The sequence below is a fragment of the Poecile atricapillus genome, chromosome 11 (assembly GCF_030490865.1).
Source record: "Poecile atricapillus isolate bPoeAtr1 chromosome 11, bPoeAtr1.hap1, whole genome shotgun sequence".
Classification (NCBI taxonomy): Eukaryota; Metazoa; Chordata; class Aves; order Passeriformes; family Paridae; genus Poecile; species Poecile atricapillus.
In genome coordinates, this window is record NC_081259.1 from 8,683,211 (window position 1) to 8,710,560 (window position 27,350).

The 27,350-nt window shown below is 44.7% G+C and overlaps 2 protein-coding genes across 3 annotated transcripts; one reads left to right on the forward strand and one right to left on the reverse strand.

Moving 5' to 3' along the window:
- Positions 1–6,705: 6,705 nt before the first annotated feature.
- MESD (mesoderm development LRP chaperone) lies at positions 6,706–19,943 on the reverse strand. Of its 2 annotated transcripts, none has more exons than XM_058846504.1 (3): positions 18,512–19,943; positions 7,818–8,050; positions 6,706–7,115 (listed from the first exon to the last, which is right to left on the reverse strand). In XM_058846504.1, exons 1-3 carry the CDS (start codon positions 18,587–18,589, stop codon positions 6,851–6,853), a joined length of 576 nt encoding a protein of 191 aa, XP_058702487.1. In that variant the 5' UTR covers positions 18,590–19,943; the 3' UTR covers positions 6,706–6,850. The 2 variants fall into 2 exon arrangements, with proteins under 2 accessions (XP_058702487.1, XP_058702486.1); XM_058846503.1 differs by lacking the exon at positions 18,512–19,943 and adding an exon at positions 12,686–12,898.
- A 3,304-nt stretch (positions 19,944–23,247) lies between these two features.
- On the forward strand, positions 23,248–25,091 carry TLNRD1 (talin rod domain containing 1). The gene has a single exon (XM_058846502.1). It carries the CDS (start codon positions 23,255–23,257, stop codon positions 24,320–24,322), a length of 1,068 nt encoding a protein of 355 aa, XP_058702485.1. The 5' UTR covers positions 23,248–23,254; the 3' UTR covers positions 24,323–25,091.
- Positions 25,092–27,350: the final 2,259 nt, after the last annotated feature.

Here is a 27,350-nt window from a genome sequence, read left to right on the forward strand (position 1 = left end):
TCGCCTGAGAAAGTGGCCTGGGAAATCATAAGGAGGAATTAAAACAATCCTCAGAGATAGAAGACAGCCTTGCAGGTGCTGTTTGTCAGTTTCTTGTTTTCTTGCAAGAGAAGGTCGAGGGATGGTGTACACCACTGACCAGTTATGGTGATGTGTTAGTTTACTTACCAATAAGAGTTTTACTTTTCTGTACTTTCACCTATCGGTCTATAAAAGAAGATCTGAGGTAATAAACCTTGGAGGAGGAACTCTCCTGTTCAACTCACAAGAGAGTCTGTGTCGTTCCTCTCGCCGTTCCCAATAGAGCGACAGGTTATTATACTATATTATACTATATTATATATTATGAGATTATATTATAATGATAAGATATTACATGACATGACATTAATTCTTAGCGGGAGCAGGCCGTTCCCTGTCCGCGCGCGCCCCCTGGCGGCGCCTCCCGGCCCGGCAGAGCCGCGGGATTCCCGCCCGTCCCTGCGGGCATCCAGCGCCAAACCGAGCCGCCACAGCTCCTTCTCCCGCTGCTTCGCTGAGCTTTGCTTCTCCCCAGCCCTGTGGAGCACAGGAAACCCTGTCCGCGTCTCCAAATTAAGTGTTTTTTATGCAGCCCTCGGGGACTTTCAGAGCAGCCGGTCCCTCAGCTCGGCCAGGAGCTGAAGCCCCTGTGGGGTGTCCCGGCTTTTCCAGGCTGGAAGGGCGATGCCAGCAGCTCCCTCAGGGGCTGTTCTGTACCCCCCTTCTGACCACAGCAGGGATGTGAACAAACCACACCCTTCCTTCTTCTTGCGTGGCTTCTTCACAAATCACCCTCGGGAGCTCCTGGCTGAGGTGATCCCTCGGGAACGGAGCTGAGCCCAGCTCGTCCTCCCTGAGTAACCCCGACTCCACCACAGCCGGGAGAGCTGCAGCCCTTGCAGCCTGTGAGGGTGAGGCTCGGCCGGAGTGCCCCAGCACGATGGGCCGCGGTGAGGGGCCTGTGATAAGGGAACCGTGACAGGATTCAATAGGAAATTCCTCGGGAGGAATCCCCCTACAAATAAGTCTCTCTTTTCCTCTGCCAGAGGGTGTAATGTGAGATCACAATGAAATTACCAGCCCCGCCACAACCCCATCTCCTCTCCCGTGTTAGTGTAGGATGAGTAGTAAAGGATAATGTTTCTTAAAGTACAGATACCTCACCTGAAAGCAAAGGGCCTGTCAGCTGATAGCAACACCTGAGGAAATGAATGCAGCTCATTTATTTTTGCTTTCCTGTAGACCAGCTCCAGTATTCCAGTGCTACAGCTACTTCTCTTGAACACAGCCTGCTCTGATTACAAATCTAAAGTTGATTTTCTCATCCCAGAAAGTAAGACTGTCCTGGCTTATCACTCCTGCCAGAAATAACATGGCTGAAATACATTTCAGGCCTTACTTAGCTGGGTTATCTGAGAGCTGAGAAATATGGCTTAAATATTTTGTGGGAACAGAGGCTGAGAGGAGTGGTGATGTAAAGTGGTCTTGCCCTCATTAGGTTATACAGCTCATTATTTGATAACAAACTACCTGGTACCCACATTAAAGGCAAGACAGATGTTTTTTCAAGGTCTTGTGCTCAAGTGCTGTCTTAAATGCCAAAGCATTTGCATGTCTGTGCTTCCATTAAGCTCCTGGCAGCTCCAACCTATTGTAAGTGCCATTATCTAAAGTCCACACAGTGATTAACATGCTGTACAGCACCTGAAAGACAGCAGCTGATGATCAAGGGTTGGCCAGGCACAGGGTATGGCTGTAGATACAACTGGCAGGATGAATAATAAAATACTCATATGAAAGTCTCACGTAATTTCAAATATGAACTATTTTTGACACTTCTGAAATATAATTTTAGATGAGAGGATGAAAACTGAATAATTTCTAATTTTTTAAATTTTTTTTTTTCAAAAAGAAGTTGAATGAAATGGAGTTGCAGGAAGGACAAGTTAAAAAAAATCCCAAATATACAAGATGGCCTGCAGGCATGATCTCAGAAATCATAGCAATGGTCATATAAATATACCTACTAAACCTTTTTGCTTATTTTTATATTGACTCAGCAAGTGCTCAACCATGATCTTATTTTCAATACACCCTTGCAGTACAATTATTCCTGTATGATTCAGTCTTCCTCACTACAGAGAAAACTTTATATAAATTACAGCAAGACCTAGGTCCCCTCATGGTGCTGTTCAATCCTTGCACCTTGCAAGCAAATTCCAGGGCCTTGCTGTTCACCTCTTCCCAATGCACACAAAGCTCTGATGACATGTAACTCTGCCACCAATTAAGGCAGCTGAGCTGATTTAAATATTAATGATTTAATGAGCACTCAGTGCTCTGGTCAGTGCTTCCCACAGAATTATTGGGCAGGGTGCCAACAGAAGTCTAGCCTCTGTTCAGACACAAGTGAAAATTACCTTTAAGAGCAGCAGATGTTGCAGGCAGTAAAGATGGGCCCACAGGTTTTGGGGTTTTTTTTTTAGGTATCAGCAAATTATCTAAGGGAAAAAAGTTTGGGTTATTAACTCCATGAATAAGAGCATTTCAGTCGCTCTTCTGTAAAAAACAAGGGTGTCTTCTGTCCCCCTGCAATGGAGACACAATTCTGGAGTAAGAAAGAAAAAAGGTTCTGTTTCTGAGTTGTAGCCTTTGCCCATAAGACAGGGAAGAGGCTGAAGCTCCTTTAACTGTCCCATTTTCCCCTCCCAAAATACCAATGTCTATGTAATAATAACACACATAACACCATTTAAACAATTAATTATTACCACTATGACTGTTAATTTAAATGATGGTTAAGAGATCAGGTTTTCCTGTCACAGGAACAATTGGTATAATGGCACTGATAACCCAGCCAGTATCAACACTGCTCTGTTAAGTAGCATCACAGGGGAAAGGAACAAAGCATTTCCCATCTGTCCCTGGCTGAAGCTGGCACTGTGCAATGCCTGATTGTTGCATGTCACAGCAGCTTTTTAAATGCTAATCCAAAACTGCTCTGCACAGAGCTCTCCTGTGTCCAACCCCCTCCACCACCGAACTACTGCAGGAGAAAATATACCATCATCCAAAAATCCAAGTGGAGTGATTTTCCTTCTTCTTTTCCTTCCTGGCAAATTTGTACTACCTGAATTCAGTGGGATTTGTCCTGTTAAAAGGGCACAGTATAAAAGATAAAAAATAGTGATATTCAAAAATAGTTCATTTTATCCCAGAGTAAGAATTATCAAATAGCAGGGTATCAATGGATCTTGTAGGATGGCAATCTTAAAAAAGAAAAATGTAACCTACCAATGAATTAGGCATTTTAAAAACAGGCGTCGTCTCTATTCAGGAACAGGTTCTTTGAATTTCTATAAATATCTGATACAATTAAAAGAAAAAGCCTCTGGAAAAGGCAGTGTTACTTCCTGATTAAAAAAGGAAATGAGCCACAGATAAAAGAATGGAAGTAATTTATAAGCCTTACCAGAAACCCATCAAGAACAGTGGCCAAATATCAGATAAAAGTAGTTGTTCCATATCTTTACAAAATGGCACTTTATAATTTTCTTTTTGGAACAAAATTGAAAGGGTTCAGGAACAGTGACAGTAAAGTATTCTCTTGGAAATCAAGGCTGACCTGACTGTTCAGAGAAATGCTTTGACCACTCTAAGTTAAGATCAGAAATCCTGCTGTAGTTTGTGTCAGAACAGTTTAAAGAAAAACCCCGTATCAACAAAACCCAGAATATTTTTTCCAGTATTTTATTACATAAAAAGTTGATTGTCCATTGTAAATTTTCCACAAAGTGCAACCACATCCTGTGTAGCATCACTGACAAACTGTTTTTTCTGAGTAGGAGAGCTGGGTTAAAAATTGAACAGTAGCTCAGAAAAGTTAAGTTATAGCACTAGAACAGAGAAACCACTATGCTGGGAGGAGAAAGGCAGCAGACATTTCGCTGTCATGAAAACAGATGATTTTCCATGTACCTCTGTATAGAAATGAAAAAAGAAGGAAATAGTAAGAGCTATAATTACCACCCAACTGATTGAATTTAGTTTTAAAGGAGGTATCTGAATGTCCTGTATGTGGAACTAAAAAATCTGTTATTAAAAGCCTGCTAAGCCTCCAAAGGAGACTCCATCTTCTGAGGCACTCATAGAACATTCCTGGTCTTTTGTAACTTTTGGAGGATATTTATTTTGAGATAGATATATATATATATATATATACACATGTATATATTCATGTATGTGATAGCATTTGGGCTTCTTAAATCACCACCAAACATTTGGTAATGTAACACCATTCCAGGACAAGTGCAACTGTCTCAAAGACTTTACCAGATTTAAAAGGCAGTTCAGGTTATTCTTGAGTAATGAACTCTGACTGTTGAGAAAAATTGGCTGGGGTAAAGCAGCTCCTCCCATATATACTGGTATATTTCAGTATTTGGTTAGTGTAAAGCATGAAAAAGGGAGAAGAAAAATGGAAGATTAAAAGAAACTTATTTTGTGAAGGTGGCATTTTGTGTTTTATATCAAAGAAAACAACTGCCAAGTCACCACACAGATTAAAAACCTAAAAAAAAAAAAAACAAACCACCAACCAAAAAGACCCCCAAACACTTTGAAATTTGATTAAGCTATGTGGCACAAGACATATCTGCATTTGGCATGGGCAACTGACTGAGAAACAACCAACCAACCAAAAAAAAAAGCCAACTGGCTGGTTCAATTTCAACAAAGCTCCTTTTAACTACAAAGGAGAAAGCCCCAATCTACTGTAAATGTAGATTTATGAATGACTGAAATATCCATATTTAAAAGCTGGGCTATATAGTGTAGTAATTGTTTCTCCAATAGTCTCAAACCCAATCTGATCAAAAAGGAAATAACATTAAGAGGAATATAAAACTGCACTTCCATGTCTTTCTGATCAAAATTTGAATTGTCACCTCTATACCATAACTGTGAAAAGCAAAAACTCATTAATATTTCATTTTTATAGTTTCATATGACCTCTGGTCTTCCCTTGAGATGAGAAACAATATTGTTTACAAATGATGGTGCTAACCCGGAGTATGTGACCAAATGATAAATTAGTTATGCACAAGTATTGGACTGTACATCTCAACTATCCAAATATCTACTGAGACTGTTCTCAACTCCACTGAACATCTGCATTCGTAGTAGAATATAAAGTAATAGTTAATCCTGAAGAAACAAATTTTAATTTTCCACTCAAACAGGTACAGGCCTGTTTAATGTAGTTGCAAAGGTTTCTTTAATCTAAATTCATACAAATATAATTAAAATTAAATAAAATGAATCAACTGGAACCTTCATCAACATCATTTAGTCCTTACATAGAGAAACCAAAGATGAGCTGGTCTGCCTCTTGAATACATAACCAAATGCAGATCTATTTAAAAGGCTTTACTGCTCTTCAAAACAGTAAGTTTAGAGACATCTTTTATTTTAGAACAAAGACTCAGTCACAGTTTCATACTTTTGATACCGAAGTATTCCACAAGATCAACCATTATGGTTCAATTAGGACCTTTTATCCAATATTTGGATTTTAGCACCTTAAAGAAAAAGTAACACCATACCAGTATTGAATGAAGACAGTGGATACTGTGCTCATCCTCTGCAAAATGATGTGGACCACACTACTCGGTGCCTTTAGTCCCTAACTGGTAGTAAGGCAGAAGGGAAACAATTCTAAGCAAAGCATCTGACTGAAGACAATCCGAGTGATATTAAACCCTTCCCAATTACACAAAGTATTGGCTCCCATATGTCCAACTTCTTGTATTCTAATCAAATGGTCATTACAGTTAACTACGTCAGTCAGGCATCTGTACCAAGAAAAAACACCCACCAAACTCTATCCAGATCAGCATCAGTAAGTGATATGTCTAACTCCAAGTTTAACTCTGCGCTGTAACTAGTGCTTTTTCAAATATTTAAACAAACCATTAAATCAGTAAACCAAATTAACTTCAGAGTTAAAGCTTTTTCTTCCAGCTCACTTCCTGAGTAACGGGGGACACAGAACAGCTGCTTCCACAGGCACAGAGGCACAGTCCTTTAGCAGCAGGAGCAACCTGAAAGCCCTGGATTTGTCTTCACTTTTCACCCTGACACTGCTGGTGCAGGTGCTACAATTCCATTCAATTCTGAAGGGCACAGAGTGTTCCTCCTGTACAGATCTGGAGCGCATTAGCAGAGTTCCTACCTGGTCCATCATGCTCCTGAGCACTGCCACAGATTTCCTGGGACACAATGAGTTGAGTTTATTTTAAAGAAAAAGGCAGTCTAACCAAACATGTACTAAACCCTGTAATTTCAGGCATCTTTGGCCCACTATTCTTTGTAACTCTGGGCAGTTTTGTGCCAACTGTGTCTATCAAACCATCTTCCAAGAGAATCTTTTCACACTGCACTTGGCTCTCTGACAGAAGCTGTGAATCCATGATTTACACACCCAAGATGGACACAGCTATTACAGATGAGCATCAGTGTATTCTGAGACCATAATTCTTCTTTTCCACTTAAATTAAGTTTGCAATGTTAAACACACAGATTTGTATGCTAGTTTTAAACAACAACAAAAGCATAAAAGAATTACAAACTAAAGCAGTCAATTGCCAGCATGAAGCGTTACCATTCCTGTAACTAAACAAATGGCCAACAGCAATGAGTAAACTGGTGAATTTCAACACAAATTTAAGCTTCAGTAGTCTCTGCTTCCTTCCTCCCCAAAAGCCAGGACTCATCAGCAGGTTCCCCTCAAGGAGCAGCAGAGCAGGGTTCAGTCTGGGCACTGTGGCTGTCATAGCTCCTCTCTCTGGTTGGTTGCTCGGTTGTCCTCTTTGACGCCGTTAGATTTCTTCTCTGCCTCTTTTTTCTTCTTTGCTTTTTCAGGTTTTGTTTTGTTTTTCACTTTCTCATTTTCATCTGCTCCTTTGCCAGGATAAACCTGACCTTCCAGAGTAACATCTGCACACCTTTCCTGATTTATCAGGAAGTCTTTGATCTCCCAGGCGTAGCCACCATCCCGCAGCATGAAGATGGCCCGATTGGAGCCAACAATAAACCTAGAGGAAAAATCCGTATTTTTTTCAGTTAACTCTGTGCTTTTCAAATACTCCAGCATTTGCTCAGAGAGCCTACATGACTAAGGCACATGTTTAACAGCAAGAAGCTGGTCTAGTTGTTGCCTGGGGATGGGGACAAGAGAACAATCTTCTAGGACACTGAAGAATAAAATGTATGAAGTATATCAATAAGTAACCAAGGAATAAGGAAACAAACTTAGAAATCATTAGGCACTATGTAAAATCCACTAATGAGGATTAAATTTGCTTTATACACTTATTGCAACCTTTCTCAGACTCAATACATGAGCACAACATTCTTCTGTTATAAAGAGATGCTCTCTCTCAGAGAGAAAAAGAGTCACATTTTTTAGCAGGGGAACAGAAAGCCTTTTGTGGTGACAAGTCTTCAGAGTGTGATGTTTTCTATCAAGCACACAGAGGCAAACTACTGCAGCTAGAACTGATACATAGCTGAACCCTAGTGAGATAAAATTTGGGCTACACACACACACATCATGCATAAGCATTGAAGAGGTTTCTGTACCACACCAAAGTTTTGTCGCAACTGACAAAGAAACAGAAATAGTAATGAATGATAAAGGTGGAGAACAGCAAAGGATGAACAGCTGAAAAGATTTTCAGGAAGAAAGAAAGGATTCTGCAAGGGCAAGAACTTTATCTTTGTGCATGACAGCTCACCTTTGCACGTCGTAGTTTGCGTTGAAGAGACTGCCCTGCCACAAGCTGGTGATTTCTTCTGTCTCCTTTTCTGTGGGATTTCCCGACACTGTGACAAACATCATCAAAGTCTTCCCCTTCTTTGTCAGCTTCAGGATGCTTTCAGGCTTGCCTGGATCTATTTTTGAGAAATCTATTGGTGCTGGAGGCCTCTTGTGTTCAGGGAGATCTCCCTCTTCAATGTCATCATCTTTCTGTTTTAAAAATGACAAGGAAGCTTTAAACTCAACTCTTCCACAAGTATATTTTAGGTATTTTGTTTTTTTAATTCCTCTTTTTTTAGAGAATAACTATGCTTTGATAAAATATTTTTAGCTGAATGATGGAGATTGTGAAACCAAAATAGTGACTGTTGTTTCAAGATACTTCACCTCTTTCAATTTATAACCCTCCCCTGAAAATGATGCACATTTTCATATTGACAGGTGGAATCTCATTTTATCTCACACCAAGAAATATTTCAGCCTACTTCAATTCCACCTATGAAACTGATAAAATAGTATTTTTTCCTTCACAGTTTCACAAATATTTATTATGCATGTGAGATGAAATGGGAAAGTTGCAATAAAAAGTCTCATGCACACATATATGAAAAATCATTTATCTGGTATTGCTTTCAGAGGTCAAAATTCACTTCTGGGAATCATGTGATTGCTTGAGAATTTAAGTTTTCTTACTTTGTGTCTTTAAACAATTAAACCCACAAGAATTCAGATTTTCTGCGTGCTTATGCCACAGAAAGACTTTGATTAAAGGTTCTAATGCACAGATGTAACTCACAGCCTGACAACATAATCACCCAGAGTAAATCACTCCTACAAAAAAGAAAAAAATTAACCTCTTGATGCTTCTGCTGAGGCTGACAACCATTTAAATATTTGGAAAAGCACAATCAAACAACCCCTTAAAACCACTCACAACTGAGCTGAATACGGTGACAACTTACATTAAGCCAGAACCTGATTTCTGTAACGTGTTTGTACTGTAGAATTAAAAAGTACTAAAAACAGAATAAAACCCCTCAGAAGTTTTACACTGGCATCCACCTAAGCACCATTAAATGAGCAGGAATTAAGGCAGATATTTTAGGTGCTGTCGTGATTTCAAAATGCATCACACCATTGGGAACATGACCTGGAGCAGTAGGCAAAGACATTCGCCTTCAGAGGCCTCCAAGGTCAGGAGCTGAGCTTGTTTTCCAGCTCTCAGAATGCACCACCCTCACATCTCTGCAAATGCTTATACACAAACCCAGCAGCATCCTCCTACACACCCATGGAGCATCCCACGCTCCTCAAAGGCTAAGGTTTCACACAAGTGACCCACGTTCCTTCCCCAGCTCACTTCTGCAGCTTCTTCCAGACAACAGTTTAAAGTTTAGGGACCACAGAACAAAAGCTGTAGGAGCCTTAAACTTTATCCTTTTTTTCCTTACTAATTATGTCTTTGTTTCAATTTTGCAAGTCTGAAACATGCTTTCAAGTAGTTCACACGCCTTGAAATTTCTGAAATGAGTGAACTGGGAGGGAAGGACAGCCCAAGTCCCTACCATCACTAAGTGGGAACATTACTTATCTTACAGAAAGCCTGAGAATGGTCAAATTGATAAAGAACAGTAAAAATACAAAATCTCATGTGATTGACTGAAAACATTCTCCACAAATAAGAGCAAACTGAAACTTAAGTGTGGTTTAACTAGAACAAAGCAAACTTATTTTAGTTTTGAAAGAAAAAGGCAAAAAGAAACATTTCCAAATACTCTGTGTAAAATACAGAAACTGACTTTAGGTTTTGTGACAACAAATGAGCTGCTAACATGTATTACCTACTTTTTTTTCTTAACTATTCAACTTAATGCTCCTGAAGTTGTATTCTTACAGTTTGAATGGGAATATTATCAGAAGATGCCAAGAGCTCCCCTAGATGGCATTTATTTTCTTATTTTCTGTACAAAATGTCATGCAGCTGTGCTTAAAGCTACCTAAAAGGTAAAAAAGTGAAAGGAAAGTGTAAGCTTTTGCTTTGAAAAGTCTAGGAGACTCACTCACTTTAACAGTAACATGAGGTTCCAGAGGGAAAGTGTTACACAGACACAGGAAAAACTGCATATTCCTTCACTTGCTCCTCCCCTCAGCTCCCATTCTCAGAAATTTCTCATAAATGCACTGCATTTTGATTTTTAAAAACATTAGTAACATATGCCACTTAACCGCTTTGCCAATTCAATGGTCAGAGTCAAGCCTGAGAAACCCTGAGCTTGTAACAGTAATGAACTATTTAAAGCACCAGACATTTCAGACACCTCCAGCCCAGATTCTCCGTTCTGTGTCCAGCTCCCCAGGACTCCAGGCTTCAGGAGAGTCCCTTTCCATGAGGAAAATCCCTTGGTGGCTTCCTCCAGGCTGTAAGTGAGCTGCTGAAGCACCTCTGCCTCTTTGCCCCGTTGCCATCCTTGTTTTCCAGCAGATCACTCTCCCGGATCACCAGGCAGTCATGCACAGGGAGCAAGGGGCAGCACGAGCTCCTGCACAGAGAGGTGGCTGCTCCTGCTGGGAAAGCTGCTGGAGCCACAGGCTCTGGCTTGCGGCTGAACCCAAGAATGTCACAACCACCATCCTCCAATGGTTTTAGTCTAATTGCCACGGAAATAAAAAATATTTGGGATAATTTCATTCAGTTGAAAGTAATGACATTTGATTCTGTACAGATCTATGCCCTGTGGCCCTCATTCCCAAGCGTAGCTCCTGCTCTTACCGAATTAACAGTGGCCCCTTTGTTTCTCATCCCACTCCATCAAGTGCACTCATACCCCTTCTTCTCCACCCTCAGGCCACCACCCCCTCAAGCCTTTCATGTTTCCTGTGTGCAGGGCAAAAGGCCCCGCAACTGACCATGCCAGGAGACCAAACAACCCCTAATTGTTGAGCTCTGCTCTGTGTGCATCTCCTCAGGGACACCCCCAGCTGCTGGAGCCCCAGGCACTGAAAATGCCTCTTTATCTGTGCTGACAGGCTCAGACACTTGAGAGAACACTGGACCATGGAGAAGGCTTCTAAAACTAAGTAGAGAAACTGGGAATGTGAATGCGTGAGTTAGACAGAATTATGTTAAGTCACTGGGTGAAAATCTTAGACTTTATAGTTTGAGATATAGTAGTGAATGAGGGACAAGATGGAGGTTCTAAGGCATTGGCTTGTCTTTGCCTTTCTTCCTTCTTCTTCATGGTTTTGGGTGGTATCGGGCGATTGGACAGAAAGGTACACAGTGCGGAACATGGGTGTTTGGTTATTGGGTTAAAAGTAAAAATAAATTAGTTGGCATTTGATAATTGGATGGTTTATGCTTAAAAGGCCTTGTGGACAGAGACAGGTCACCATTTGTAGCTTGTTAGGTAAGTACATAGAAGTGCTTACTCTGTGTGAGAATGAATATAGGTAAGAAAAATAAACATCCTCAATCCAAAGATGAAAGCCATCTCTCTGCTCGTCAATCTCGATCCTGGGGAAAAGAACTGGCCACTTTTACACCCAGCCCGAGCAGCGACTCCCCAGCTGCTCTGCCACATCTGCATTTGTGCATCACACTGTAAGCTGAATCAGGGACCTGCTCCAGCTTTTTTGAAAAGCAAAAACCTTCAAAAGCCCACTAGGGCTAGAGTAGAATATACAATCAAGAGTTACAACAGCATTAACTTGAGCCTCCCTTTCAGCCATCTCGTTAAAAAGAGATGGTCACCTTTTAAGATTTTTTTTTTCCTACAAGGCTAAATTTGGTTCAAGTTGGGCAATATTAACCCTTGATTTTTTAGCAGCTGGGCCTGCTGGGTCTTTGGCTGATACCACTAAAGGAAAAGTGAACTTTGAGCCTTTTACTAATTTTATTTAAAATTTCAACTCAATTTTCTAAGAACCTCCCTTGCTAAAGGCATACACACAGTAACAATCCAAGGGATGAATAAGTCCATAACCTGCCAACCAGGGCCAAGGCAGGCATCCATACTTCCTGTTATTGTATCTATAATTCACATATAAAGCACAAGTTTCCATCTTGACTTACAGCTGCAACTGGTGTTACATGATCAGAAGTTTTCTCTCTGTTATTACCTTTATGGATTTTTGCAAAATATTCCAGGGAAAAACCTCACGGGAAAAAATAAATGACAGTGAGGACTTCTCTGGCATTTGTCAGAAGATGATGGAACATAACAGAGTGAAAAGAACCTAACAGTGGCATGATAATCACATGGAGAACAGAGTGATGGGAAACCGCCAAGGAAAGTTAAGGCAGTGGGCTGATAAGGATGAAGGCGATAAGAGAGAGCTGGAATTAGAAGTTGTTACTATGAGGAAAGACAAGAAAGACACACCAAACTAAAACAATAACGTATCTACCCTGTAAACGTGAAATGAATATTCCGCCTGGCATCCACCCTCGGTCACATAATGTGTATGGCTCAATACTTCGAAAAAACCCGACTTTTCAGCCAGACGAGGCTGCTGGCAGGGACCGAGCACCAGGCTGGGTGCTGGGGCTCTGGGAAGGCGGGACAGGGCCAGCCGGGCAGCGCAGGCCGAGGGCCGCTCGCCCCGACTTTGAAACCCCTATACCCGGAGCCAGAGCCTCGGAGGAAAGAACACGGCACCGGCCACCCTTCAGCAGGCTCGGGAATCCCTCCCGCCCAGGCCCGGGGATCCCCCGCCTTCCCAGCACTGGGCAGAGCGGCCGCTGCCCGCGGAGCTGCCCCGGCCCGGCCCCGCCGCCCCCCGGCAGCCGCGGCGTTCCCTCCGCGTGGTGCGAGCGGACCCCGCCGGCCCCGGCGACTCCCGCACCTCCCACTGCTCCAGCAGCCGGGCCATGTCCGCGTCATTGTAGTCCCGAATGTCCTTTTTCTTGGGCGGCCCCTCCCGCCGCTTCCCCTCAGAGCCGCCGGTCGCGGCCGCCGCGCTCACACACAGCGCCAGGGCCAGCAGCGCCCAGCCCGCGGCCGCCGCCATCTTCTGCTCTCGGGAAGGCGGCCCCGGCCGCCTCATGGGCGGGGGCAGCGAGACCGGGCCGGGAGGAGGAGCTGGAAGGGCGGCGGGGCGAGACCGATAGGGCCGGGAGGAGGAGCTGGAAGGGCGGCGGGGCGAGACCGATAGGGCCGGGAGGAGGAGCTGGAAGGGCGGTGGGGAGGGACGGATCGGGCCGGGAGGAGGAGCTGGAAGAGCGGCGGGGAGGAGCGGATGGAGCCGGGAGGAGGAGCTGGAAGGGCGGCGGGGCGGGATGGGTCGGGCCGGGCTGGGCGAGGCCCGGGCCGGGTCCCCGGAGCTGCCGGGCACTGCCAGGTCCCCAGCGGCTGCCGATGTCCCCGCACGAAGCCCCGCTGCAGCCCCCGGTGCGGTCCTGCAGGGCCCGGGCAGGGAGTGAACGCTGGGCACTGAGAGGTTAAAACGATAAATGCTGGGCCCAGCGCCTGGGATCTAAACTATGTGGTTGTTTCTTGTTGCTTTTTTTAAAGAAACAGGATGGAAAGTATCCGGGTTTGCTGACTGGGCCCATTGCATAAGTCTTCTGATTTTGATTACTGTCTCAGCAACATTAGGTTTCTAAAAGAAAATTATTAAAACTAATGCTGTTGTTACTAAAATACAATTCCAGAACATGTGACCGCCACAAAAAAATAAGAGATACGGGTTTTTCTTTGTACAGGCTGTTTTTCCATTATCTAAACCAAATTACATGCATGGATGTCAGCACAGTCTTACTTCATTCCAGTCTTCATTTTTTTCCTCGTGGTAGCATTTTAATTACAAACAGCACAATGTTCTGTTCTACCTCTCACCTTGGATTCCAGTAAGTTTAAACTTGAGAATTCAAGGAAGCATCACTGTTACTGCTGCTGGTAGATATTAACTGCAGTCAGGCTGCTTTTCCATTCCAGCATTGAAGGCAGACCAAGTTCAGAACAGAGGAACTAATTCTGTTGAGAGAACTCTTCAACCCCAATTCTATTACTGTTACAGAATCCTGTAATCCTAGAGCGGTTTGGGTCGGAAGGCACTTCACAGATCATTTAGTTTCAACCCCAGATGATCCAGTTCTGGATGTGTAATCAACCAGGAACCTGCTGCCTTTATGGGCAAGGTGTGCAAATTGAAAACAAAAGCAGTCAGGAGGCAGGGGCGTGGGTTTGGGGAGGCCCTCCAGAGCCCAGAATAACTCTTGAAGGGAGCAGGCACTGCAGGGCCATGTAGCTGGTGAACACCAGGGAGACACGGCACACGAAGCAGCAGCTCGCCAAGCACACGTACCATGAGAAATAGCAGAGGAGGATGTGGGATCCAAGATTTCAGCACCCCCATAAACAACCAGCCTGGGCTGCAGCCTCCATGTGTTTTAAAACGTTTCAGACACGCTGCCAGTGCCTGAGGAACAGGAAGCAGCCCAGAGCTATTCGTGGAGCTTGTTAAATGCACATAACTGAAACAGGCTTTAGACAAGTACTTCTCACAGAGCTGTCCAATACCAGAGCCACTAATGAGCACATTTGCTCGGTGATTTCTCATTAAATATAATGAACATCAGGTATACTATATCAGATTGCTGTGATTAATGAGGTTTTACTAAAATAGGTTTCTGCTAACTTTTGTTATTACTGGATCGTGCATACATTCACTGGAAAAAGAAAATAAAGATTCTATCTTGGAATGCTGGACTTGCAGCATAAAATATTTTCACTGAATTTCTACTAAGAAATATTTTCTTCAATTCTATTTTTTCTTATAAGAACAAACCAAGCCAATTTACTTTCTTTAGTATCTGATACTACGTTCAGATACAGATCTCAAAAGTAACCCGATTCCCTTTGGTAGGTGAACAAGTTGTTCAGTATACCCAGAACTGCACCAAACAACACTATACATATCCTTGTCATGCCAATAAAAGCTTTAATTTGAAAAGGAGGTAGCTTTCATGCTTGGTTCTGACTTTGTAACTACCTCTGCTCAGACAAAATTCTGTGTCTGGGAAGACTCGTTCAAGTCTGCTGCTTGTGGGGTCAGCTGCAGGACAAACACCTGTTCAGCCCCTGTTCTCTGCTGTTCCTCTTTCCCATGCAAGAAACAAACGCAATGCAGCACATACCACTGACAGGAGCAAATTAAATTGCATTTTCTTTTTATTGAAGCACATTGTGTTTTGATCAGAGCATCTATTGAATCATGCCAATATGCTTTTTATAGCTTAAGCATTTTCACATTTCTTAGCAGTTTTTATAGTCCTAGCAGCTAACACTATTAGGACTGCAATACAGAATGTATTAAATAATACATAGCTACTTTCATTGTAGATTGCAAGAGTAAGGTGGTAAATGCTTTACCTTGTAGCTAAAAGTCCCATATAGTCATGCCAGGGAAGGTCTCAAGCCGTGATTGTCATTTTTGCTTCTGCAACACTCAAGTTTTATTAGTAGTACCTTTAATTATAAAGTTATACCCATCAGAAAGGCAAATCTACCTTCTCTTGTAAACTGTTTTCATTATTGAGCAGGGCTAGGTCAAGCTGTAATATGAGAGAATTCAGGATGTTTAAATTTCTGCTAATGAAGTTTGAGATCCTCTTTTTTTTTCCTATTTTTAGGACTATATTTGTTCAAAATGTATTTTCCATACCACTCTTTCTATGAGTTGGGAGAAGACTGTGAATTTTTAACTGCCAACAGCTCTCTCAAGTCTTTGCTGGTGGTACAGTTTTATGTGCAATTTTCTATTTTAAAGTGGATTCCTATCTGTTACATTTTACTTTTATTTACAAATACAGTATGCTAGAATTTTAAAGTTTGTTCTTTGACATTCCTTGGAATGAAACCTTAGAAAGAACAAAGAGCTTGACTTCATTATGGAAAAGGCAGTGCCTGCCTTCTTGGAAGGACATACAGACAGACAGAAGACCAGCCCTAAGCATGCAGAAGGGAGAAGGAACATGCAAGGGCTGCCTGCAATCAGCACTCGCTGTGTCTGGAAGAATCAATTCATTTCAAGAACTTTACTGACACAAAAGGATGTTTAACAGAGGCCTAGATGAATTAAGTGTTATGCAAGGCAGCCTTGTAGTAGTGATTTTGGATATAAAAAATGATTGATATCTGACTCTTATACTACCTGAAAGGCTTTTGCACCTACTGGCTTAGAGCAGGACCAGGACAATATTGTTTTAAACAGTACAGAACACTTGTTGAGTAAGAGAGCCATTAGAGATGTCCCAGCATTCAGCATATTCTTCTCTGTTTAAAAGCACTATTATACATTCTACAGAATGTCAGGATATTATGAGTTATTTGCAGTAAAACATTCAAAATTATTGTTTTCATTAGTCAAATTATCTCAAGTACCTTAAATGTTCCCCTGAAGAGAGAATCTAATGCCTGAGCTCTCATGCACAGATAGTGCACGTGTTAATCCAACCCTCTGAATTTGCTCACAGGCAGAATTAAACTTGAAGAATCAGACCTGAACATGTTATCTTTAAAAACAAGAACATGTCTAAGAAAAAAAGCAGCACAGCAAGCAGAATATGCTGTCATCTGGAGCATGAGCATTTGAATTATTTAGAATAATTTCAGTCCTTAATTTAATTTCATGCATAAGACAAGCACACTTACTTGCCATCTATTAAGAGAACACAAATTTTGTGTTGACATTAATTAAGAGAACATAAAATGACATGGAGCTAGTCAGATCTTAAATTCCTGGATCCAATTTGAAAAACTAGGTCTTTAATTCAAATTTTTCCCAGATTAGGGATTAACTACTGTGATTTGGACATGGAGTTCTGATCCAGGTACTAACCTTAAAATTCAGATTCTGACTCGAGTTTTGAACATAGAACAAATCTTCACCCTGAATTTGTGTTATCCTGTACGTACATCCATGTGCATTTTATAAATTAAAATTTACTGACGGGACAGAGATATTTGACAAATGACATCCCAGCTTTGTGTCATTCATTGCCTCTCTGCTCAGGGTTGGGGAAGGTGTCTGATGCCTGACTGTCTAGTCAACTCCATTAAAGCTATACAGTGTGATCCTTAAATTCAGAAACACCACAGAATGTTCCTCATCTTACTGCAAGATTTGCTACAAATCTGTGCTAGTTAAAACTATGTACTGGTTATGCAATTTAAAGTTACCCCATTAAGAAAAGAATTACATTAAAACAATGTCAAAGAAGATATACACAGTTCCCACAGGAATTCCATTTATAGTCTAATTTTCACAATCTAAATGAAATTAGTTTTGTAGTCCCAATTTCATTTTAGGTTTACAGGTCAGTTTTGGCACCTCCATCTAGTGTAAGTAATACATTACATGAACTTCAGATGAATCAGAGGTGCTAGATGTAAATTGTTACTGATCAGCAGCCCTGCTCACAGAACACAGAGGCACAATGAGAGCAGTGTAGGATCAGAGACTCCTGTGAAAACATCTACTGAATTTCTCTCATGATACATATTAAAAGAGGGCAGGGAGGGGAGAAACCCAACCGTTCTGTGGAGTATTACAGCTGCAGGACAGCATATACCACCAGAAGTGCAGTTCAGGAAGGGTGGGCCCTTGCACATTTTGTTCAAAATACCATGTTCTCCTTTGATCTCAAAAAAACCCAGACGTAAGTCTAAGGGAGGGTCTTGGATTCCTGTTTATGCTGGACCACTCCAACCAACAGCATTTGCCAGTACTTGCCATTCTTCTGAGTTCCAAGGCTACAAAATCTCCCTCTGGCCCTTCTCACCTGCTCCAGGGAGGGAGAATGGACACGAGGAGCTACAGGCACCTCCTGGGCACCAGCCTCATGACACTGGAGGTGCAGGAGGGATGTCTGTGTGTGTAGATGGCAGACAAGAACAAGAAGCAAAAAGCCATTATTGGCTGTAGTCACATAAAATATGGCACAACTGTCCATTCAGGGAAAGAAGAGTTTTGTAGCTGCATTTTCCTTTTCATAAAAATTTGTCTCTTTTCCATGTCAATGCATTAAATATCCATGGTAACAGCAGGGGACAACCAATTGATTATAGACAGCAAGTGGTGAAAACAGTGCAATAAATGGTGAATAAAAGGACAAGAGGAAAACCTCTTTTGCTGTATTACCTTTCAGTTGAGAAACAGGGACTGACCAGCATCCCACTACTGGGATATTTATGTCAATGGTGTCTATGTAATAAATTTGTTCTTACCTTTGATACTGTGTTTTTGACTACACCATATTAAAAAAAGAACAAACACAAACCACCACATCAGAACACCAAGGTTAATTAAACCTGTATGTGAAAGCCCACACACTATTCTAAAACCTATTTATTTATAGACAAAAGACAAAAAAAACCTTGTGACTGCGTTTGCACTTTGCTGTCTCGAGTGCCTAGTTAACTGTTCCTCCAGATCTGTGTTTTTGGCTCCAAGCACACCAGTTCTCGGGTTGCACCCCCAGTGCATCGACCATGGATACCTCTGCAGACCCAAGACAGACCCAGACCTCACAGATTTAGTCTCTCATGAAGTATTGGCTGTAAGTACTGACCACAAAACACTTACTCAGTACTAAAACATTTATGACAAAATAGAACTTAAGAGCAGTAAGCTGGTCAACACACTTGCCTTTCCTTCTGTGTGACTTACACTGCTGCACAGAGGAAGGCTCATCTTCATCCACACTCTTCTGCAAAGTCTGCCTTGGTGTTGAAGTATTTCTTCCATCAGTCACTGCCAACTTTATCCTCCTATAATTTTTAGTTTACAGCCTGGCAAACCAGCTGCATCCCTCAGAACTGGAGCTATCATTCCCATAATTACCACCTCATGGGTTTAGTCACATACAGGTGACACAGGGGAACCGCTGAATTGCCTTTTATTCCTTCATCAGCTAGCTCCCTATTAGGTTAGATCGATACATCTATAGAGGAAAGCAATATAAAGAAGTACAACTCACCCTATAGTAACTTCCTCTCACCGACCTGGCCACATACAGTGCTCATGAAATTATTACAACTTGGTATTCTTCAGCTATTACTCAACAGTGGCTACACTGGCAAAAATCAATTCCTCCTTCACAAAAAAAAATATTTTACTAAGCAATAAAAGGGCCAAGTCCTGTCAGATGATTCAGGAAAGAAGACTTCAGCCTCCAGTTTCTGTTGTACTAAGCACAATGCAAAATAAAGATCAATGTGACAAAAGAAGAGCTCATACAAGTAAGCCAATCTTCTGTACACTACTAAGCCACATTAAAAAGCCTTTTAATCCCTTGTATCTGACAATGCCTGCTGGTTTGAACCCCAGAGAGTTAATTCATTCAGACTGTCAGTGAAATCTTTTTAAAGCCAAGCATGGCCACCTGATTTTCACATCTTCCAAGTTTTTATACCAAGGCAGTGAGCTGCCCAAGTCCTGTGGATCACCTTTGCACTCAGCAGCCGTGAAACACTTGGGTATGAACACATTCTCCTTGAAAGAGAGGCACAGAAGACTTATGAAGAAACTAGCCACCCCAAACATCACTGGGTACAAGTTTCCTCCTCAGAGATGCATGTACTGGCACCTTAAAGCACACACCTTCCTGACAGCTCTGCTCAGGTTACCAGCCCCACAGAATCCACCTCCAAGGCTGCCTTTTAGGATGAGACTGTATGTTCATGGAAACACAGACTGAGAGGGAATCCAGCTAGGCCAGGTGTACCTAGGCAGCAGCCCTGCAGTATGGATCTAACAGGGAGTTGCTCCAGGAAATGCCACTTCCATGGTAAAAACGACTAATGACGGTGGTATTTTCCACATTATTTTTTTCAAAAAGCAAAAGCCAAGTCACTCTTCCCCAATCATTTAATATGTAGAAAAGCTAAACACCCAGGGCTACTATGGGAGGAAAACAGCATTTGGCAAGGCTTCCTTGGACACTGTCCACATGCAGCACCTACTACAGGACAAAAATTAGGAGTTTTCCCTCTTGCTAATACCAAGGCAGAGAAGGACTGGATCACTCTTGTGGATGTGTTATAAGAGCTAGAAAACTATTTGCTTTATATTGTAGCAGTTATTAAGAGCTTTGTGGCCCTGTCACCTTGTAGGAACTGCCATGGTTAAGGCCCAGCTGGGTTTCTGTGGAGGGAGACTGGTGGAGGAGGCACTGCAGCACCTGTCCAAACCAAGGATCGCTCTGCTTTGTCCTTGGGGAATGGTACAAATCACACAGAGCATCATGGCAGGCAGCAGCATCTAAAAATGGAAAAGATTATTAGGTCATGTAACACCTCTTCTAGCCAGGAATGAGACCTACGTTTTCTAAAATGAAATCTTTCAAACTAATTAAATGTAGTCAAACCTCATTAAAGATAAACTAGGTTAATATTTATGAGAGACATTCCTTGTTGCATACTATCTCACCTCATTTAAGGACATATCTGGAAATACTTTGAAATACAGTTCAGCTGGCTTCTCCTGCCCACTGATTTTCATTTTTCAGAGTACTCTGAAATAATTTCTATTTATACTTTTGAAAACAAGTTGCTGGCAGTAAGCCAAAATTGTTTAGGCCCAAATCATGACCTTCCTTGAAACTGCTATAATCTGACTCAAGTAAACAGAATTTCCCTCACACTGTTTTTGTGAGGAGGGATGGGTGGAGAACTGCCATATTTTTGACACACCCATAGACCAGAATCTACCCCTTTCCTCAAGCCTGGCTTTATGGCAAGCCTTCCCCTGCCCCCCAGATACGTACACCCTGTTACCCCCCCACTTTCACATCTGTGTTCATCCTGCTCACATCCTCCTCTATAAGTAGAAGGCCAAAGGTTCTTTTAGCTAATGGCCGAGAATATGTGCAAATAAACTTGTCTGAAGCTCTTTAGATGTGTGGAATCCCTTAGGTGGGCTCTATTTGTGCCAGGACATCGTTGGATCTGACCTGCAATTTCAAGTGAGGAATCTGGTCCAATTTCTGTTTATTTCAAGGTCACTTCTATAGTAGTAGGAATGTAGCAGGGTATTAAGTGTGAATTGGGACAAATGTACTTCTAGAGTTCTGTAACCTGCTAAATGCATTGTAAATGCCTAGAATTAGGCAGCTGACTTAGAATTCTGATTGAAAGGAGCAAAATAATGTTATTATTTGGCTGCAGCTTAAGCTGCAACAAAATATGTAACAAATGTAAGATGTGGTTTCAACATGGGTTTTGATTAACCAGAATTATATTGATGTGCAATGGGACAGAGTCTGATGTGTGCCTTAGGTTTACTGAGCGTAACATCTTGCTTTGGACAAGAATCGTCTCAAAAAGTTCTCGGTGTGCTGCAGAATGGAAACAGATGAGAGAAAGTCTTCCTAGAGCACTCATTACACAGCAGTGTCAGTAGGTTTACATCTTCCTATAAAGTCAAATAAACGGTAACCAGCGTTCAAAAACAGCGACAGAAACGGGAGAGCGACGGACCAAATTCGTATTCATTGGTTTAAAATCTGGGTCAAGGCCAGTGCTGGGAGCACTATTTGTGTGTAAAGAAAGCTGCAGCAATCGCCCGTCCCGCGTTTCCAGCGCTGCCGAGGCCGGGCCGGGTTCCTGCGGCAGCCGTACCGCGGGATGGGAGCGGCGGGCCCCGAGCCGCTGCCCCGGCCTCTGTCACTGGGCTGGCACAGCCACGGGTTCCGCCACCCGGACCGGGACAGCCCGACACAGCGCTGCCCTGCGGGCCGGGAGCTCCGAGCGGAACGCCGCACTCACCTGGCGGGTATCCCGGGGCAGGGCCCGGGCGGGAGCGGCTCCCGGGCTCCCGTGCCCCGGCGCTGGGGCGGCTCCTCGCTCTCCGCTATCCGAGCGCACCCGGGCCGCGCTCCCCCGGCCGCCGCTCTCCGGCTGCCTCTCGCCTTCCTCCCACCGGCCTCTCGCTCCGGCATCCCTCGCTGTTGGTTTATTGCCGGAGCCCCTCCGGCGGGGACGGGGCAGCGGCGGCGGCGGCGGGCGGTGCCGGCGCTGCTCCCCCTCCGCCTGGGAGGAGCGAGCGGCGGCGGGCGCGGAGCGGCGGCGGGGGGAGGGCAGGATTTAAACGAAGGGCGGTGACACCGCACAAAAGATTTCGATAGGCTCAAGTGAGGTTACAGCAAAGGCAGCGGGGCGGGGGAGCTCCCCCAGAGCCGTGCAGCGTCTGGCTGGCAGCGCCGTCGCAGCCGCCGCTTCCCAGTAGTTTGTCTGAAAGCCTGAGAAAGGGAATTTAAACGAAGATTTCCTCCCCCTCTTCTTTTTTTTTGCCCTCTTTTTTTTTTTTTTCTTTTTTTTTTTTTTTTTCTTCCCTGGGAGTTGGCGGCTCAGCCAGGGAAGATGGCAGGAGGAGCGCAAGGCCGGGCGGGTCGCAGCATCCGCGGCTGCAGCCCGCGGCCACCACCCTTGTTTGCGGGAAGAGCCTAAGTTGGTGCGGCGGCGGCCACCGCGGGAGCCGGCGAGGAGGGCCCGGGGCGCAGGGGATGGACCGCGGCGGCGGGGAGCGAGCGCGCAGCGGCCGCGTGAATGATCGCGGCAGGAAGGAGTGAGGCAGCGGCAAAGGAAGGGGAACGGATCCACCCGCCCGCCCCAGCACCCGGATCCGGTGGAGCTTTTTTTTTTCCCCTCTCTTTCTTCTTTTTTTCTTTTTTTTTTTTTTTTTTCCCCCCCCTTCCCCTCCGCGGTCCCCCGCGTCCCGGCTCCCCGCCGTGCCCCTCTCCCCTCCCGGGCCGGCTCCCCGCGGGTGCGCGGCGGGGCCGTGCGGGGCGGGCGGGCCACACCCTCCGCGGCGCTTCCTGCGAGCCGGGGCCGCGGCGGGCGCCGGGGGCGGCACATGGTGCGCAGCCGCCGCCCCTCCGGCCCCTGCGAGCTGCGCCCGGCGGGCGCTCCCCGAGCGGAGGCGCCGGGGGCGCGGTAGCAACTTGGAGGGCTGCGCCCCTGCCCCAACTCCGCGCGGCGGCGGCGCGTCCCTGAGCTATTGCGTCTGGTAAAGGGAACTTCGCGCAGGATCCCGCAGCCGGGGAGCCGGACGAGGCGGTGGAAGGAAGGGGAGCCAGCGTGCGAAAAGGAAAGGAAAAAAAAAGAAATTCCGTGTTTTTAGCTAAAGGATGCCAGACCGGGGCCCGGGGGCGCCCGGCGAGCGCCGCCCCGCCGCGGGAGCGCCGTAGGAGCGGAGGCTGGCGCCGGAGCGGGGCGGGCGCCCCGGCCGAGCTCGCTCCCGCAGCAGCGGCAGCCCCGGCGCCCAGAGCCTTTTCTTGCCTCCCGGCGATTAATGGAATGATGTTGCGGAAAAGGCAGAGCGATCCTGCCGGGCTCAGTCGGGACTGCTCGGGCGGCGGCGGAGGCGGCGGCAGCGGGGTAGCGAGCGGCATGCGAGTGCCCCCCCGGCGCTATGGCTAGCGGTGGCTCCGGCAAGTCCAGCAGCGAGGTCTCCGCCGGCGGCATCCCCAGCAGCAGCTCCCTGCAGAGGAAGAAGCTCATCTCTATCTGCGACCACTGCAAGATCAAGATGCAACTGGTGGCCGATTTGCTTCTGCTGTCGAGCGAGACCAGGCCGGTGAACACCGAGAGTCTGTCTGTCTTCGGTGAGTCCTTCGAGAAGTGCAGGGACACGATCATTGCCAGGACCAAAGGACTCTCCATCTTGACCCATGACGTCCAGAGCCAGCTCAACATGGGACGCTTCGGGGAGGTGGGAGAAAGCCTGATGGAGATGGGGGAGCTGGTGGTCTCCCTGACCGAGTGCTCTGCCCACGCTGCCTACCTGGCTGCAGTGGAGACTCCGGGGGCCCAGCCTGCCATGCCTGGCTTGGTGGATCGCTACAAGGTGACCCGATGTAGGCATGAGGTGGAGCACGGCTGCGGGGTCTTGAAGACCACCCCTTTGGCAGATATGAGCCCTCAGCTCCTGCTGGAGGTTTCTCAGAACATGTCCAAGAACTTGAAATTCCTAACAGACGCCTGCGTGCTGGCCAGTGAGAAATCCAAGGATAAATTTGCTAAGGAGCAGTTCAAACTCAGTGTCAAGTGTATGAGCACCAGCGCCTCTGCCCTCTTGGCCTGTGTCAAGGAGGTCAAGACCTCGCCCAGCGAGCTGACCAGGAACCGGTGCGTCTTGTTCAGTGGACCTTTGGTGCAGTCTGTCTATGCTCTGGTGGGCTTTGCCACTGAGCCCCAGTTTTTGGGTAAAGCTGCCACCATTAATCCAGAGGGCAAAGCTGTGCAAACTGCCATCCTAGGAGGAGCCATGAGTGTGGTATCTGCTTGTGTGCTCCTGACCCAATGCCTCAGGGATATAGCCCAACACCCCGAAAGTAGCACCAAAATGAGCGATTACAGGGAAAGGTTGAGGAACTCAGCTTGCGCCGTCTCGGATGGTTGCAACCTGCTATCTCAGGCACTAAGAGAAAGATCTTCACCCAGGACTTTACCGCCAGTGAACTCCAATTCTGTGAATTAACCCCCACATCTTCTGTTTAGATCCCAGTCATTGCTAAAGGAAAATAATATCCCACCTCCTCACCCCTTTTTTGTATACCAAAGAATTTGCTTGGATGAGCCCAATCCTTTGATTTCATGTGGTGAAGAAGCAGAACATATTCAAACTATATGTACTAATAAAGGTAGCCAGTTTTGGCTTCTTTTTATTTTACTTTAAAGTTAAGCAAATACCTGCAGATAAATTTTCCTTTATTCAACAAGGTCTTCACACAAGTGGTAAAACTGTTTCAAAGTTTTTTATATTTGGGGAGGTGGGGGTATCTTAGAAAAAGGAGAAAAAAAAGAGCTTTAATCGCGCTGGGTGCGGTTTTTAAAGTTTGTCTTGTCTTGTCTTCCGAAATTTCCCTTCTAAATTTTGCTGTTCGGTTGTGCAGGAAAAAGGTTACCTCAGTTCTTACTCATTTAAAAAAATGAAAAAACCCAACAACACATAGATGATGGATGTAGCTACTATTTTGTTTGTTTTTGTTTTGTATGACTTTTTTTATTTTGCATCAAGTGTTAGGTTAGAGGTGCATTTGGTGTGTAGGAGTGGAAGGACTGGAGGTTGTGATTATGTTTTCCATGTGTTGATTTCCAAACTGGGGGAAAAGCTACTGTGAGTGTTTAAACAAACAAACAAAATTACACTATAACAAAAGTGATTTTTAATTTTTTTCCAATGTCAGTTTTTATCTTGCATGTACTGGAGTATTTATTTCATCTATTAAAATGTTATGTTTCTCAGATGCTTTTCTGTGAATCTCTTACTACTTGAAGAATTGAACAACTAGGCCTGTTTGTATTGTATGTCATTTCCTCCAGGGAATGGGTGGTACAAACGTAACTAAGTTCTAGACAGCAGCATACAGGCTTCAATTCAGTTCTGTTATTTGCATAAATACTGTCCCTCTCCCAGTACTACCCCTCCTCCTCAGGAGCCTCTGACAGAGCTCCTGCAGTTGTATCTGTGGACAGCTGGGCAGTGTTGCACACACTGGGATTGCTGTGCACTGGGATTGCACTGGGACTGCTCTGCAGAGCGCTGGTGATGGCTGCAGCAGGGCACAGCCTGGCTTGCTTTATCTTTATCAGCATTCAGTGTTACCTTTTGAGAAGGTTTTGTATTTTAATTCTTGCAGATAATTGTCAGTTATCTGTGTGTTAAGTCTATGAGTTTCAGTGTTATTTCTAGGAAAACTTTGCTGGTTAGCCCGGTGTGTGCCATTTGTCTTCTTGGGATTGTGAAGGTTTGTTGGAGTGGGTGCTTTAATTCCTCAGAGGTTTGTGTTGGAGCTCCTCAGTAGAGATTTTTACCAAAGCAGTTTGAATTTGATGTTGTAGATTACAGGAGATCATGGCTAACTTCTGAGGTGCAGCTGACCTCCAGTTGAATTCCTTGGGAGGTGTGAGTGGAGCTTAGTACATACTGCAGTAGTTCCCAGAGTTGCAATGATGAATGTTGTCAGCCTGGTCTTTGTGGCCCTGTGAGATCTGTTGCCTTCTATATATTCTGTTAAAGGTAAATGGAAGAGCAAGTCTTTAGGAAAGGAGGTTTTGTTTCTGTGTCTTGCTCCATTGCATAATTGTGGGGTTTTTTATAGATCTGCAGATCGAACCATGTTGAAAGCTATTGGAGGAAGCACCTTAATGTTCTTACTGTGGCTTAAACTTTAACAAATACTGAGATCATTATTCCTTTGAAGAAGGAAGCCTTCGGGATTTTGGGTATGGAATAGACCTGGAGTAGTCAAAGTCTTTGTTTTATAGCATTATTGTTTCTCTTGCATATGATGCTTTTACTTAAGTGGAGTGAAACATTACTGGGTAGTGGACAGATACATCTGTTGGAGGAGATACAAGCTATATCCGTATCTTCAGGGTCAGGATTCCTTAATTGGACCTCTGGACCTCCTTAAGTGGACCTCTGTGTTAGATTTTGTTTATATTTAAATGGAACTTGTCTGACTTCAGTGGATTGTATGAACAAGACTTTTCTTTGCCATAATCAGCCCAGGCTACGCTCCTGCGGGGTGTGATGCTCTCACCATGCGGTGTGTGCTGCTGAGACACGGGTGCCCACAGCTATGTGGTGAAGTATAGAAGTCCTCTCACTGTTTTTTAATAAATATATGCACACAGTGTTCTGATTTTGACTGAGATGCCTCCACAGGTATTTCCTAAGAGGCTCTCACGTGTGCACACTCAAACATTTTCCCATCTGTACGGCAGGAGCAGCTGTAGAGTCCGGAGGGACTCGGAGGAGGCCAAGGCCATCTCCAGGGAGCTCCTGTGGCTCTGTGCTGGTTGCAGGATCTGCTCAGCTCTCCTTTGCATCTCCTCCCTCGTGGGTGTCTCTGTGGGAGCTGAGGCACCTCCCAGGCGAGCGCTGCTCCTTTTGCTCCGTGGCTCGGCGGGAAGGAGGAAAAGGGGCAGCAGCAAGCGCAAGGCGTTCAGGATGTGCTATCTCCAGCCCCAGACACGAGGAGAGGAACCCGCTCCACCCTTCCTTTGCACGGATCCTGGATGGGCCGGGCTTCGTGTGGGACGTGCAGGGATGGTGCTGGGGAGCTGCAGGGTGCAGGTACAGGGAGCATCCTTCAGCTCCAGCTCTTCTCACTCACTGTCACCTCCATGGGTGACGCCTCCTCCTTCCCGATACAAACCAGAGAATTCTGAAGGGCAACTCTGCAGCACGTCTGACAAAAAGAAATGGCTCACTGGCTCTTTTGATGTTTCTACTTAATAGTTTTTGGTGCTGCTGAACTAATTAGATCCTTTTTGATTCATTTATACGTTATTGAGGTTACATGGATCACGGTACAGCCTCCTTATTACCTCTGCATATGAAAGGCACTGTATTATTAATGATGATAATGCTGATTTTTGTTGTGGTAAGATCTTGTTTGAAGTGGTTTAGTGCAATTTTTGTTTTAACAAGGTTACTGTAGATTCTTCCTCCCCTTTCTTATTATATTTTTAAGTGAGGTACATGCATACATATATAA